The 15904-nt window shown below is 64.8% G+C and overlaps 1 protein-coding gene across 2 annotated transcripts in view; it reads right to left on the bottom strand.

Moving 5' to 3' along the window:
* Positions 1-15904, bottom strand: part of COL5A1 (collagen type V alpha 1 chain) — a 146827-nt gene that overhangs the window by 17727 nt on the left and 113196 nt on the right. For both annotated transcript variants that reach the window (XM_072960518.1, XM_072960520.1), the window contains exons 37-53: positions 15800-15853; positions 13331-13384; positions 12537-12644; positions 11277-11366; positions 11131-11184; positions 9766-9873; positions 7413-7520; positions 6435-6488; positions 5351-5404; positions 5152-5259; positions 4251-4304; positions 4043-4150; positions 2972-3025; positions 2136-2243; positions 1549-1602; positions 1252-1305; positions 403-456 (exon numbers count right to left, since the gene is read on the bottom strand). In XM_072960518.1, the coding sequence (XP_072816619.1) occupies positions 403-456; positions 1252-1305; positions 1549-1602; positions 2136-2243; positions 2972-3025; positions 4043-4150; positions 4251-4304; positions 5152-5259; positions 5351-5404; positions 6435-6488; positions 7413-7520; positions 9766-9873; positions 11131-11184; positions 11277-11366; positions 12537-12644; positions 13331-13384; positions 15800-15853 (1278 nt within the window). The remainder of the gene's footprint in view (positions 1-402; positions 457-1251; positions 1306-1548; positions 1603-2135; positions 2244-2971; positions 3026-4042; positions 4151-4250; positions 4305-5151; positions 5260-5350; positions 5405-6434; positions 6489-7412; positions 7521-9765; positions 9874-11130; positions 11185-11276; positions 11367-12536; positions 12645-13330; positions 13385-15799; positions 15854-15904) is intronic.

Genomic DNA, 15904 nt, shown 5'->3' with positions numbered 1-15904 from the left:
GGGGGTGGGGCCCCTCCAGCCGCCGAGTGTGGGGCCTCCCTTCCTGGGCGCCCCAAGCACCAGCGAAAGGACAGACTACTCCACGCGCGGGAGGCCTCCTGGCTTGCTCTGACTTTCCCGGGCTGGGCCCGGCGGCAGGCGCTTTTCCTGCGCCGTGGGTGCTTCCCTCCCAGGATGGGCTCACTGAGGGCGTCAGCTGTCGGCCCGTCCCAGAAGCAGTGGCGCGTCGGCCCGGCAGGCCTGAGCCTGGAGGACGTGGCAGGAGGCTGAGCGGGGAACACGCTTCACACAGAAGCACCTCCTCATCGGGGCCGCACGGGGCACCGGGGTCCACACTGGGGCGGTGGGGGGCACGCGCACACGGGAGGGTGAGGGGCCAGGGCGCCTTGCAGAACCGCTTACCCTTTTTCCTGGTGGCCCAGATGGGCCTGGCTCACCAGTGGGGCCCGGGGATCCCTGGTGCCAGAGGAAGAGCAGAGCGTTAGGCGCAGGGCCCGTCAGACTCAGACGTGGCCGCCGTGGGCTGGTCCGAGGCGGAGCAAACGCATGGGGCTTTCAGTCTCATGCATCCTTGGCCAGCCCCGAAGCTGCCTCTCTCCTTCTGCAGAACTAGTCTGGAGTGGAGGTGGCCCTGGAAGTCCCTGCTCTGACCTCTGCCCTCAGCGCTCGGGCTGCGTGTGGGACCCGCCTCCACCTGCAGTTCCGCTGATTTGGGAGAACTTCCCCACCACACCTGCCGGCACCCCTTCTAGACCCCGAGGATGGGGAGGTTGGGTGTCGCCCCAGCCGGGAAGTGGTGGGACAGTGGGCGTCCCTCCAGGGCACCTGGCCCCAGGGCCGGCGTCCCTCAGCTTTGAAGCTTGAAGCAGGGTTTGAAAACCTCGACGCCAGGTGAGAGGCAACGAGGAGTGTGAGCTCGGCGCCAGGGGCTGGTGTGAAAAGCGCTCTTCGGGAGGGCGTCCGACCCGGACAGGCAGAGACGGGATCCTGACGTTCCTGGGGGGTTCTGGGGGGGGCGCGGGGCTCTGGGTGCAGAGCCACTGGTGGGACTGGGGCTGTATCTTCCCTTCTGGGAGGACGGTCCCCAGCTCTCCACGGTCTCCGGAGGGAGCTCACGGCCCCCGTGGGGCTGGAGCGTCACTATTCTAAGGCAACTGGGTTTGGGTTTTTCTGAGAAATGAACAAGTCTCAAGACCCAACACCTCCCCAAGAGGCTGCCTTAAGGTCCTGAGAGGTCACCGGCAGACTCACCGTTTGCCCGGGTTCCCCGTCGTCTCCTTTGTCACCTGGGGGACCGTCTTGACCCTGTGGGGACAAAAGCAAGTTCCGCCTGCACCTGAGTTCAGGTACCCATACCCAGTGCATCCCTAGTCCCGACCCGAAAATCACCCCCGGCTCCCAGGGAGCTCAGAAGCGGGAAGCGTATTTCGACTTCCCATCATCAGAGCGTGGGTGCCACTGCGGAGAGCAGCCACGCCCCAAGAACGTGGGCCCACAGGGAGGGCGGCGGGCCGCGGGCACCCAGGGCTCTGCGCCTCGAGCACCTACCGCAGGGCCAGGCTCTCCGGGGGGACCGGGATCTCCAGGAAAACCAACTGGGCCCTGAAACAGAGGAGGAGAGGCCCGGCGGGGCCCTCAGGACCCCGTCTGCAGCGAGCACCCCAGCCCCGGCCTCCACACCCGGAGCCCCGCCAGCCGACACCTCGTGCCTTCGCACCAGGAAGCCCTGCCCAGATCGTCGTCTCATCTGATCCACTCGAGCCCGGGAGCGGGCACGGCAGGGCCGCCCTCTCGCCCAGACCTCTGCTCCCGGAGACCCCGGGTGACGCTGGAGCCTGGGCCTTTAACTTCTAGCACGTGCGGCTCCAAAGACGCTCCAGACGCAAAGCCAGGGCAGGAGGGGGGCCACACGGAGCCCGTTCCACCCAGCAAACGGCCCGCTCCGCACACACGGCCTCCGAGGCGTCTCCCCTTTCCCACCTCTACTGTTCTGGTTCAGCAGCTGGTGTGGGAACCCCTACACCCCAAGACACACTGTGGCCGGGAAGCTTTGGCGCGCTGCCCGCGAGTGGGACGCCCCAGTGGGAGGGGCTGCCGCCTGGCCTCGGGGCCCACGGCCTCTCGCGGGTACTCACGGGGCTGCCTTTGGGACCGTCGTCTCCGGGAGGGCCCTTGGGTCCGGGGGGCCCAGCAGCACCAGAAGGGCCCGACTCGCCCTTCTCTCCCCTTTCACCCTTGGGTCCCTGCAGGGAGAGGCCAGGACCACATTACCAGAGCTGGCCTCGCACCGGCCAGAGCCAGGAGCTGGCCCGCGTGTGCCCTCGCCGGCATCACGTGGAGCGGGCGCGCCCTGACTGTGGCTGGGCCCTGTTTCCCCAGGAATCTGAGGCCGAGACTCGGCTTCGAGGTGGGAAGGACTGATTCCTGACTTGACAGCGGACAGCGTGGCCCCCGAGGGGCTGCAGGGACCCAGGCCGCCAACCCACCCCACGGTCCTCAGGTGGAGGCGGCAGCGGGAAGCCCAGGAGAACTCTGTCCACCAGCCGCCTCTGTCGCCTGACCTGCGGTCTGAATGGTCCAGGCCTGGACTGTCAGGGTGACCCCAGGGGCCCCACACTACTGGGAGCCTGCGAGAGGGCCTGCAGCACCATGGAGGAAGGGGCAGTGGGCGGCTCACGGCCAGCGGTCCTGGGTGCCCATCAGTCATATCTGTGCACACATGCGCATGCACACCCACACTTACCCCACATGCACGCACACACTGCACACACGTGCCCACTTACACACCCGTATGCACACACACACATTCACTCTTCACCACACTCCCTCTCTTTCGCAGGACTCCCATGAGGCAGGCACAAGAGGAGACGGGACTCCCATTCCGTGAGTGGAGAAAACTGAGGCAGAGAGGAGCTGCCCCCCAGCACCCGTCCATGTTCCATCCGCCCTCCCCCGAAGCCCGCCCACTCACCGGGGGGCCCCCTTCTCCAGGAAGGCCAGGTTCTCCAGCCTCGCCAGGCTCACCCTAAGGGGGAAACACTTGGTGATTAGGGCAGGGATGGGAACGGTGGTCCCAGCCTCAAGCATTTACTAAATCGTCCCTGACACTGGGCTGGGGCGGGGGACGAGACGGTGGTCACCGTCCTCTGGCGGCTCCCAGGACTGGAGGAGAGGCACAGTGACACACGCAGGCATGTGACGGACGCACAGAGGGGGCACGTGGTGCCGAAGCTGGCTTTCCCGAGGACAGAAAGCAGCACAGCGTCCTCGGGTCAGCAGGCAGGAGGGACGGAGCGGGAGGGCCGGCTGTGGGGGGGCAGGAGCTGGGCTCGCCCTGCGGCCGGTCGGGGGGCGCGGGCAGGAGGCCGCACAGCGTGAACGTGCGGTCTTAGCAGGGGTGTTGCTCTGTGATTGTCGTAATAACTGAGCAGCGATGGAAGGCTTCTTGCCATTGATGGGCCTGACTCCAGAAAGAAAGGGAACGGCGTCCCGGGAGAGCGGGCAGCGGGCAGCACACCCGCCTCCTCCCTCTGACCCCAGGGAGCTGGGACCCTGCTTCAGAAGCAGCGCAAAGTCCTGGGCAGATGGAGTCAGCCTCCGGCACTGGCACGCCCACGGCACACAGCGCGTTCAGCCTTGCACACACGTGCGCATGCACATAAGGGGTCATTAGCCGTCTAGGGCACTCAGGCCCTAAAATTAATCCAGTCAGATGAAGAGGACCCGGGGCTCTGAGAAGACAGGGTTTGAGGACAAAAAGGGACAGACAACCACGTCTCCCAGAGCTGACTCTCGGAGGCGGCGGCAGGGCCTTCGCTGGTGGTTGGGACGTTTGGAAATTCTGTACAAGGCTGTCACGGGTGCAGGGCAGGGCTGCACAGTTCCACCGCGTGGATTTTCCGAGTTTCAAAACGCATCTGGGAGGAGCAGCCTGGGCGTGCACCTGCAGGCCCCCATGTACGCAGCGGACACACACCCGGGTCCGTGCGTGCACGCACACACACACACAAGCACATCGGACACAGTCACGGGCGGGAGTCACCTTCTCTCCCACGGCACCGGGGTTGCCTATCCCACCGGGGGGACCTTGTGGCCCGTCAGCGCCTGGAGATCCGGAGGGTCCCCGGGGGCCGGGGGGACCTGGCGGGCCCTAGGAGAAGGACAGCCATTGAGCGCAAAGGAAATGCAGGCTTTGAGCAGAAGAGACATCAGCCGCCACGGCCAGGCCCCCAGGAGCTGCTCACACTTACCATCTGGCCCACATCTCCCGTCTCGCCCTTCTCTCCTGGGGGTCCCGGCAGGCCCTGCGAACACGGTTCATCAGACACGCAGTGGCCGGTGCGGCTCCACCCGACACGCACGCGACTGTCGCTGCCCCCCCAGCACGACCCCAAGCTCCAAAAGCCTCAGGAATGTGCTTTTAGACATACGGCCGCGTATGCGGATGGCCCCGGGGGCCCAAGCCCCAGAATCACCCGAGGACGCGACCAGGGAAGCGCGCAGAGATTCACGCGCGAGCCGTTGACGGCCGCCGTGTCCCATAAAACAAGCCCCAGCGGGCCAGCAGCAGGACGATGCTGAGCGATGGCGGCACCACCACCTGCTGGGTGCAACGCAGGACGGAGGGTCACGTCTGCAGAACACCTGAGAGGTGACGAGCTCGGAGAACGCTGAGTGGCGCCTGACACCGTGTGAAACGTAAAATGAAGCGGGAGGAGCTGCGTCCAAACTGTCTACACGTGCAACGGGATTCTGAGTTTGCAAAAACCAAACAGAACCACGCATGTGCGCGTGCGTGTGTGTGAGCAGACGTGTCTAGGAGGTGTGGAGTGTACGTGTCCAGCGCTTGGGGGTCATTCCTGCCGTGCTCGGGGAAGCCCTCTTGTCTCCTTTCTAACAATTTATCCGTAGCTTCCAACGTGTCTGCAGTGAGCAGGGAACCAGTCGCTGGCTAAGAGAGGTGGATGGGGGCACGTCTGGAACTGCGGGAATTCGCAGCTCTGCCGACTGAAGGGGAGTTCCTGCAGCCTCGCCTGAGCTTCCTCATTTTCAGAAAGACAGGATGGAAGGGGGCGGGGGGGCGGGGAGGGCATAGCAAAGGTGCAGGAAGCAGCTCCAGAGGCCCCGGCCACCATGCAGACTCTGCGTTACCTGCAGCCCCACGGGTCCGGGGGGCCCAGGAAAACCTCTCGGACCTTCGTCACCTTTCTGCCCAAAAAGGCCCTGCTGGCCGCGAGGACCTGGCTCGCCGTCAGCTCCCTGCAGGGAGATCGCAGAGCGTGGGTAAGGACCGGGCCACGGCAGCGGAAGGGTGGGGGCTTTCGGAGGGTCCTAAACCACGGATACTCACGGAGGGGCCTGGCTGTCCGATGGGGCCTTGAGGTCCCGTAGGCCCAGGGGGACCCTGTGGGAAGAGGACAGAGACAGTTGCTTCCCGAATCCGAGCTGAGGCCCAGGCAGAGGGCCGGCGAGCGCAGGGGCCACGCGTCCGAGGTCGTCAGGGCCGCGCCACGTGCGAGCCTCCTGTCCCGGGAGGGCAGGCCAATGCCCAGCGCCAGCTGCACTGTGTTGCAGGCTCTGGACCGCGCGAGGCTCTTGGTTCAACCGCGATCGCCCTGTCGGGGTGGTGGGGCGGCCACACCATCGTCCCTCCAGAGGCCATCATGCCTCATCTCAGCCCCCACCACGCGCCCAGGACACGGGCCGCAGAGGACCAGGATCACGTGGCTCGTTGGTGGCCGAGTGAGAGCCTGACTCCAAAGTCCATGCCTGCACCAGCGTGTGTCCTCAAACACACGCCACTGTCGGCACAGGCAGCGCCCGAGAGAGGGACGCACCTCTGTTGGGGGAACCTGGCTGGGACCGGGCGGCAGGCCACACAGGGACACGGCCACTGCCTGCCTGGGACAGACACGCCAGCGAAAAGGCCCACAGGCCTTGTACCACGGCCATGGGAGGAGCCGGCAGCCAGGTGACGGGGCTTTTGCAAGCACGCACTCAACTTCTGAGCAGATTTCTTTTTTTAAAGGGAAAAGTAAGAAGCATTTGGTCAGGGGGCTGCCTCTGTCGGAACATTCTGCAGCCCGCGGCCTCCAAGGGCGGTGATGCCTGTGGAACAGAACTCCTCCAGGACAGACGTGCTGCATCACTTCCCAAAGCCTGCGGGTGCTTCCTCCTCGGCTGTTCACAAGGGACCCGCTCACAGACACGCACGATGTACATCCAGGTGCACCCCACACACCTGTGCACACACGCACGCACACGAGACTGCAACAGGGAAGGAAAGCGTGGCGCCTGTGTCCTTCGGTTACGGGTGTGAACGTGGACATATTACAACTGTCGTTAATGTCAGCGTTGAGTGGGCACCACGCCCGGCACGTGGCCCGCACATGGCACCTGCCGGCGGCCCTGCACGCGGCATGAATGGCCCTTACCTGTTCGCCTTTGTCCCCCTTGCTCCCCTTCTGTCCCGGCTCCCCGATCTCTCCCTGCGGGAAGACGCGAAAAATCCGTCAGACGGCCCAGTAACCGCTCGCATGTTAGCTGCTCCTCATGATTAACTTTTCTGGAGACTGAGAATCATCTCCTCCCCAGGGGCCCCTGTAACTGTCCTAAGGAGGAACGCTTCCACATACTAACTTGATTTCCTTCGTAGTAAGACAGCTGGAAGGCACGAGGCCTGGATCGTTCCCTGCACAGGCTTTTGTCGATCGGGAAGTGGGGTAGAAACCGCGATGAAAATATTCACTGTTTGTCAAACTGGATGCCGCGACGGTGTCACGTTAGACACCTCGACCACTAACTCCCAGGGACGCCGCAAGCCCTCCCCGGGGCTCCCGTCGTGCTGGGCTGTCTCCCACCCCGAGGGGCAGGGCGCCACCGATGCAGAGGTGACAGGGTCGGAAATGTCACCAGAGCGTCTCATAAACGCAGAGTTAAGCTGAAGAGCTATGTTTTGCTGTCTTCATTAAACCAAGGATGAAATGCAAGCCACGCGGCAGCAGCGCCAGGGTGAGGCAGCACGTGCTCCACGAGCGGGAGCCGGGGCAATGCAAGCGAAGGTGTTTAACAGGACAGACTGAGTGAAACCTCATGAAACCGAGACCCGGGGGCGCGGGCTCTGAGATGATCTGGAGCATTTTCCTTTGCTCCGACGGCCACGGCCCGTGTCTCTGGCAACAGCAAAACCACACGAGGGAAGGGCAGCGTCTGTGCCCCCTGGAGCGCGTCAGGGACCCCATTTAGCACCACACCTGTGAGATCTTCCAAGGTAGCCCCCTAAGGCAGGCGCAGGGTGGGCAGCATGGGTCGCCTGCGGCCCCGAGGGACGGCCCTGCGCCGGCTCTGACCCGCCGATCCGGGCGCGCGGCTGGGCAGGGCTCAAGGGTGGAGGACTGCCCGTGTCTTCTTACCTTGTCTCCGTCTTCTCCAGGGGGGCCAACGGGGCCGGCTGGGCCGGGGAGCCCCACGGGACCCTGCAGACCGTCTCGGCCGGCCGGGCCTTGCGGACCTTTCTCACCCTAGAGGGGAGAGGAGATCCCTGGTCAGAGGCGGCTCTGCCGTGGGAGCATCCTGCAGCCAGCTCCTCACCCCACAGAGGCCCATGGGCAGGAAGTGGGCAGTCCCCGGGGAGGGACCATCACTGTGTCCTAAGGGACCTCCGCCGGGGGCGCCGAGGGAAGCTCTGGGTCCAGCATTGTGCTCCACTTCCCCTGCATCACTGCGTTTAATCCGTGCCCATCCTCGCAAGATGGGGAAACTGAGGCACGTCCGTGCACAATAGAGCTTGGATCCAAACCTGGCCAACTAGGTGCCTGGGCCTGCGTGCGGGGTGGCCCACGCCAGTGGCCGGCAGGGCTTGGGCTCTCTGCAGACGCCCTCCCGGCGGGAACCCGGGGCCTGGAGCACACACACGGCCCCATCTTCCTTCCTCACAGTTTTGGTTTATTGTCTTCATAGTCACTCCGGGGCGATCTCAGACGGTCCTTACTAAGTCCTTGCCTTGCTCAATTTTATTGCCCTGTGAGCACCTGGAACCTTCTCACCCGGGCTGGGCCTCTCTCCCCACAGCGGACGCTGGGGAGGGGACATGGGTCGGGACGTGCCACAGGCACCGCAGCCGGCACCCCGCAGGCCCCCCTCCCCTCCTGCAGTCCCTTCCCCTCCTCGGCTTAGTGCCCGCTGAGCAAAGTCCTCCCCCAGGGAACGCGGAAGAAGCGCAGACTGCCCCTGGCTGGCGGGACCCTTCCCTCCCGCCGGGACGCCTGACCTCTGCTCGGCCTTTTCGTCCCCTGCGGCTGTTCTGCGACAGCGACGGGCGCCTCGCTGGGCGGTGCAGCTCTGAGGGGCTTCTGTGTCCCCCCCTCGGAACAACGAACCAGTCGTTTCCACCCGGATTTGCGTGCGCGCCAGCGGCACTGGTGCCCGACAGGAGTCAGGCTTCGGGTGCAGAACGCGAATGCCCTCATGGGAATGATCAGACGATCAGATCGGGTTTTTTCTTTTTATGTGAAGCCTGACTCCTGTCAGCAGAGATGGGGTGACGTGGCCATGGGGCACCCGGGCTGTCACCCCAGGATCTCGGGGAGGCCTGGGACCAACTGTCCCCAGAACCTGCAGGAGGAGCAGGCCCCCGCCATCTCAGTCTCGGGCTCCGAGCTCCAGGACGGAGGGTAACAACTGCACCCTGAACACACTCTCCACGGCGCCCACGTTCCCAGCGTGGCTCCAACGGGGAGGTCTCCGCCTGGGAAGGCAGCCAGCCCCCTTGCCACCCGTGAGCCGTGGTCAGGGAAACACGCACGGGAGCCACGTCTTTCTAACAGAAACCAGTCAGCGCAGACACCCTAAGTCACCGGGAGGCGGTCCGTGCCGCCCGTCCCCGCCTGGACCTGGGGCTCGTGAGGTGTTCAGAGTTCGGAAGGGCAGCTTGAGCTGGAATTTGTCTCCACAGCCAAGGGAATACGGGGGCCGGTGGGAATTTGCAAAATCGTGTGGCTGAGGTCAAACGTGGCTGGGCTGAGAGTCAGGGCAGGAAGGGGCGTTTGTGAGTTACTCAGGGAAGGGAGCCCAGGAGAGGAGCTGGTGGTCGGCCTCCCAGGGGGAGTCTAGACAAGAAGGAGCTCTTTAATCTCCTTCATGGAAACCGGGACTCCAGACCGGCCCGCCCGCCCTGAGGTCTCACGAAGGCTCCGCGCTGGGGCGATCAGACTCAGGGCTCACTGGGAGGTGGGCTGTCAGGGGTCCAGGAGGAAGGTGCCTGTCTTCCCTTCGTGTCCCTTCTTTGCTCCACATCTGCCCCCAGGCCCACAAAGGAAGCACCATCCCGAATATCCACCTTTCTCACACGCAGACCAGCCGTGGCCCAGCCCAGTGTGTGTGTGCGCGACCTGTGCACGTGGCAGGTGGCTGTGGCCCATCCACGCGTGGCACCCAGAGCCTGGGCGGTGGCCAAGGCCACGTGTGGACACCTGTCTCCAGCCCTCCCTGAGCCTGCACGTGCAGGGGCACAGACGTGTGGGTGACAGGCTGAGCCTTGCCTGGATGCCCCCAGCACCCTCCAGCTCAGGTGACTCCCAGAAAGAACCTGGCCACCACCAGGATCCGCCCTTGGCTCTCGGTCAGCACACCTGGGCACACGCCACAGACGCCCCTCTCCCCCGTCCTGCAAACCCCCAGGGAAAGGCCCAGGGCTGGGGGGACAGCACAGGGGCAGGGACAAGTCTGGACACGGGGAGGCCCCTGTGCCTCCGAGGCGGTACTTACAGGAGCTCCTTTCTCCCCAGCTGGCCCTGGAGGCCCCTGGGGCCCAGGTCTCCCTGGAATTCCGATGGGCCCAGCAGCACCCGCTGGACCTCTCTCCCCCGGAGATCCCTGGGATGAGGCAAGAAAGCAGGTTGCTTGAAAGGCTCTCAAACTGCGTGGACATGACGTCTTAAAGCAGCACCTGGTGCGACTCTCACTCTAGAACCCACAATAGCTCCCTAGGGCCCCTGGCAAGCACTAACTATTTGGTCTACCATTTGAAGCTCTGGGTTTCTGGCCCCCCCAGCTCTCTGTCCTGCAATTCCAAGCACTACCTGCCCCCCACAGGGTGTCTGAGGGCACCTCCCCCAAGTGCTGGCCTGGAACGACCTCTCCAGGGGGCCTGGCACCACGGTCCCCTCTGAAGCCAGCCTGCCCCGAGCGCTCACTTTCCGCCCTGCTCCTCCACGCTGTGTGTTTCACAGGGGAGGTGCCGGCGCAGGAGCAGGGCTGACAGGTGGGCACCCGGGTTCATTCTAGGGGTCAGCGTCGAGGGGCCGCTGCTGCCCGGGTGTTGTCTGGCCTGGCCCTCATTAGAAGGGAAGGTGACATTTTCCGTTGCACCTGACTTTCCCACCGTCCTCCCTCTCAAATGGTCTCACTCAGTTAGGGGAACAGGGGTGTCATTTCATGACCTCAGCCGGGGTGGGGAGCAGCTCCTGAGCCCCCACATCTGTGCAGGTGAGTGGGGGCTGTCGGGTGGCTCCGTGAGAAGGGCAGGGGGAAGCAAAGCAGGTGTCAGGCAAGGACAGGGGTCTGTGGACGTGCTCTTGAGGGTGGGCAGAGCCTCCCCGGCCCCTAATGGCCCTAGACTGCAGCCAAGGGGCTGGCAACACTGACCCTCAGGCCTCTGGGAGCTGGACCTCCAGGTTGGGAGGGACCATAGGTTAACGGCGGCACAGCCCTGGGGCGGACCTGCCACCTGCGCTGGCCCACCTCAGCCTTGGGCAGCCCGGGCGTGTGGCAGCCGACTCAAGGCCACCGGGCTCTGTGTCTGCCCGTCCCAGCCGCTCCGGGCCCAGACCCCGATTCAGTGCGTCAGCTGCTCCCAGCTCCTCCAGGAGGCTCCGTGGGCCCTCTCAGCCCTCCCTCCAAACCGCCCGGCTCTCCACCTTTCCTCGGACAGCGCGCCCCGTCACCCGGCTGCCAGCTCGGGGCACACTGTCCACGTCCCGCCCGAGCCCACCTTGTGCACCACGGCCTTCCCAGGGCCCACGTGGGACTAGCGCGGGCGTGCTTGCTCCCGGGCCTTGGAGCCGTCTCCCCCGCATGGCAGCTTTGCGGGAGAGGGGTGGAGGGGGCTTGGGGCTGGGCCAGCACACTCACCGCGGGGCCTGGCGGACCAGGGGGGCCCTCGCTGCCTTTCAGTCCCAGCGCCCCCTGCAAGGCAACAAGATGTGAGCAGGGCACTGCGCGGAGAGGTCCCCGGGCTGGGCGGTGTCCAACTCCCCCCAGGCCGACCCCTCACTCACCACTGGGCCAGGAAGCCCTCGGTCCCCAGGGAAGCCACGTAACCCTGGGGGTCCGTCTTTCCCAGGAAGGCCGGCGGGGCCTGGATCACCCTGAAATCAGAGCCGGAGATCAGTTTCTGAGTGATGCCCGGGACCTGGGTGGACGGGGAGCTGGGCGGGGCCTTGTCGGCCAGACCCGCCTGAGACCTGGGGTGCAGGGGCTCTTGGCTTTGAAGGAATCTCTCAGGCTTGACTTGATCACTTGGTTGGCAGCCGGAGTGCAGCCCAGCTCACACGCTGGGGCAGGTGGGTGGGTCGCTTCTGGGTGTGGTGTGGGGACGGGCTCCACCTGGGCTCCTCGGAGTCCCCCTCCCACCACGTCCTTTGGGGCCACAGTGGGCTGAGCAGGGGCTGAGGGCCAGGCGGCTGCTTTTCACGTATCTGGGGTTCCTCCTAAGACCGGGCCCAGGTGAAGGAATGCGTGACCACAGCCTTGGAGACCTTTACTAAAGCTTTGACATCTTCCAGAATTTTCTCTGGGGTCCAACATGGGAGCATGGGGTCTCCAAACCAGCACGCCTTTGGCCTCCTTTCCAACCTCAGAGAGCTCTCTTCACGGCCGGGCAGCTGTCTATGAATTATACACACGTGTACTCGAGCACAATTTGCCTGCACGTATGTTGACACACATGTGTCCTTCTTTCCGGATTTCTTGATTACTTTTCAAGTTTACTTTCTTGGACGTGGTCCTACAAAGGGCTGGAGAGTTTGCACTTCCTATGTCTCTCACGGAACAGCTGAATAGGGCAGGACTGTTCATTTTTACCCTAAAACACAGGCAGTCCCAAGCACCACTCTGGGGCGCCCAGGCTGGCGACAGAGGAACAGACGGGACGCCGAGCCGGCGCTGGGAGGTGGGGAGAAACACGCCCACTTTCCATTCACCTCGCACGGTGGGGAGTTTTTAAGAGGGTCTCCTTCTGCTACATTTGGTTTAGACACATGAAGCGTCAGGCAGTTTTATCCATTTCTGGGGATGGGCGGCCCGGGCAGACGCCGGGCCCCTGCCCCTGTCACGCACATCCCTGCAGCAGGTCAGCTTCGGTCTTCCTTCAAAGCGAGCAAGAGGGGAGCCAGGTTCCTGGTTTGGGCAGTGGGTCAGCACAAAGAGCACCTGCCTGAGGAGCTGGCCGTCCATCAGAAAAAAGCAGGAGAAAGACACAGCCAAGGGCCGCTCTGTCCTCAGGAAAGTCTGCCCGGCATGGACTCCCAGGGACTCACCTTCGTCCCCTCTTTTCCGGCGAGGCCCGGGAGCCCCTGTTCACCGGGGGGGCCCGGGGGCCCGGGGTGGCCACGCTCACCCATCGGACCAGTTTCTCCCGTGGGACCCTGTGGGGAAGATCTGTGTCAGCCACGCAACAGGTTCAAGGACCACGCCAGGGAGCGAGCTTCTCTTCCTAAGCGTGAGGACGGCCCTGGCCACAGAGCCCACCAGCCCTCCACGGTCCTTGGCAAGTTTCTCCTTCCAGTAAAAATCCAGAAAGAAAACGGTCAAAGCACTTGAGTGGGCGGTCCTGTGCTTCCTCCCCAGGGAAGCGGGGATTCACGGGGAATCCAGCGCAGAGAGGGGCGGCCCCGTCCCCCTCAGGGGCGGCGGGGAGCCAGCCCACGTCTCCTGCAGCCGTGGCTCAGGGGGCCAATATCTTATTTATTGCCCTGTTAGGCGTGAACTCTGAGCAGCAAGGCGACCTCGCCCCGTTCTGCGGCTCTGAGCCTGCAGGCCCGGCCTCGCGTGGACGCGTCAGCACTTAGAACACCAGGCCCCGGGCACTGGGACTCGGCGCCCGTGGCTCTGCCTGCTGGCTTTGCGTGGCGACGCCTGCATCACTCCCGGCCCCTGGTCCCCGCGCGGAGCACAGCTCCCAGGCCACCAAGCTGAACAAGCACTGCAGCCCCTCTGACGCTCGTCGGCTGCGCCCACACCACGAGAGGGGGGAGGCCTGCACCCCAGCACGGCCCTCCCCCCGTGGGCGGGGGCACAGGATGACCTTTGACACTGGGGCGCTGCATCTCACCTGAGGGCCGACCACTCCTGGGGGGCCTGGAGGGCCGGTCTTGCCTTGGAAACCCTGTGAAGAGAGGGTGGGGTCTCAGCAGGAGGCTAGCCCCCCAGCCCCACCCCGTCCCCAGACGGTGGCTGGTCCCGCCTTCACCGCGGACGGCCACCTCTCTCGTCCTGTTTTTGCGTGAATTTCGTAAAGGTAACGAGGCCAGACGAGCCAGTCTCACTGGCTGCCTCCCGCTGCCCTGCTGTGTGCTGAGAAACACCCTAAAACCGTTCCTCTTCACGATGTCTCTGAGCGGCCGTTCTCCGGGCCGACCCGGTGCCACCTCGCAGCCGCGGGCTGCATTTCGGCAGCGACTCTGTGGAGTCCTCCTGCCTGTGTCGCCAAGGCCCCCGGCGCACGGCCGCCGGTCTGGCCAGCCCTTCCCTCTGTGTTGACTGGAGTCAGGACGCGGCGAGGACCTGCCGCTCTCAGGCCACGGCAGCAGGAGGTTTTATGGGCTCGATTCAGCAGCAATCGCTTGTCCTGCTGCGGATGCTGGGCCCTGATGCGTGTGCAGCAGACGGGCCGCGCCACACGCCCGCCTCCAGGGGAGAGAGCTAAGCGCACGGCAAGGCACGTGCGATTTCCGGCACGTCCACGGAGCACGGTGCGTGCCGGCCAGAGGCCACCTGCGGGGCCGCAAGACGCTGGGGAAGACGCACAGGTGCTACGCTCGGGAGGCTTTTGGTGGAAACGCTACAGCCTGGAGAGGAAGGTGGCCCGTTTAAGGCCACGGCCAAGCTGGCAGTGGGCAGCCGCGTGGCTGATGCGCGGGGGCGGCTCTGGATCGGCGCTCGGCGGCCCACAGGCAGGCGTCCGACACGCCACGCTCAGTCACTGGCGAGTGTGAGCCCACCGTGGACCGGCTTCTCTGCGGGCTCCAGGAGCCCCCCGCGGGCCCAGCTGAGTTGCGTGCAGTGGGCTGCAGCGGCCGTTTTCTGAGGGGGTGGGTTATTAGGTTTACGTCCTGTCTTTTAAGGGGAGGTACTGGGGGTGGAAGCCAGGACCCCGGCGTGCTGAGCACGCGCTCCACCACCGAGCCGCACCCTTCCCGCTCCACAATGGGCCATTTTTAACGGAGCACTCTCCATGGCAGCAGTTCCAAGGTCAGAAACGAGGGGTGGCGGACAGGTCGGGGGCACTGCTGCTCGGTGGGCCGAGTGTCAGGTAAGAAAGGCCCCCCCGGGCGGCCATCCAGAGTGGCTGAGGACGGCTTCGTCCCCAGCCCACCGTGGGGCGCGGGCTCGGGGCTTGCACTAAGGAGACGCAACGACCCCTCCCACTCTCATTCTCTGAAGAAAGCGCAGGGCGGCACCTCAGGGAAGACCTGTCTGGAAGGGTCTGCGATGGCCGCGGGGGACGCGCCATTCCGGGTGGGCCTGGCGGTGCGAGCCCGCGTCTACGGGGCACCGGGGACCAGCTGCTCTCCTTCCCCAGCGAAAACAAGCGGGGTGGTGGTCCTGCCGGCCCCTCCCAGCATCGTCAGCGGGAGGAGAGCACGCCCTGTGCACAGCCCTCCCCTCGGCTCCCCACAGGGCACCGACAGGAGCACGCAGGGCTCCGGCGGGATAAACAGAAGGTCAGAGCCAGCCCCGCTGTCGGCGGCCGCGGGCCGTGCGGGGCACCGGGAGGCGCAGCTGTGACGGGTTTCACCACATGAGCCAAAAACAGACAGGGGTTTTCCAAGCAGGTGCCACACGGCATCCCAAACCCCCTTCACGAGGGAGCTGCTCTCCCTGGGAGAGCCCTTCAGAGACCTTGTCACCCTCCACCAGTCTGGTGACAAGGAGGTCACAGTGCGTCCCCACCCATCTGGAGCCTGGTGCCTCGCGGTCACAGGTGTGACCACACCCTTCCAGGGAACAGGCCTGGAGCGGACACCGTGTGAAGCTGGGCTGGACCCCAACCGGCTCGTGGGACCCGGAAACGATCACTTCCAATAAATGATCTTTCTTCTGACTGGAAATGTGGGAGTCCTTAAAGTCCAGCCGACAAGGCCGTGACGGGCTCGGCCACAGGCCAGGGCAAGCTCACCCGTCTTGACTAGAAAAGGAGACACTGCAGGCCCCGAACTGTCAGCCTCTGGGGCTGGGAGGACCTGACAGCCAGGGCTGGGGCCAGTGCGAGGCACGAAATAACCGAGCAACACCACTGGGCACGGAGGCCCTCCTGGCCACTCTTCCAATCTGGATGCACACGACGCAAGCAGGGGGCACGCTCCAAATTCTCCTGGGGGAGGAAAGGCTGGCCGCGCTAGGGTTTGCTTGTGTCGCGACGGCTTCACGTGTGACCGTGGACCTAAGTTGCCAGGACGACTCTGATGCCAGCCCGTGCCTTTGCACACGGAGATGTCAGAGGCACTGCCGCTGTGCGTCCCCAGACAGGCCTCACCCCCTCCCGCAGGCCCCCGCGCCTCCCAGCCCCGCCCACACTCACCGTCTCGCCCCTCTGTCCAGGGTGTCCTGGGAGCCCATCCTTGCCTGGGGGGCCCTGAAGAGAGTGAAGGAAAGAAGTCTCATTCTGCCCTAAGAAGCACGTGCC

Source organism: Vicugna pacos, chromosome 4 (genome assembly GCF_048564905.1).
Source record: "Vicugna pacos chromosome 4, VicPac4, whole genome shotgun sequence".
NCBI classification, from domain to species: domain Eukaryota; kingdom Metazoa; phylum Chordata; class Mammalia; order Artiodactyla; family Camelidae; genus Vicugna; species Vicugna pacos.
The sequence above is the reverse complement of the archived record's forward strand: the minus strand, read 5'-3'. Positions and strand labels throughout refer to the sequence as shown.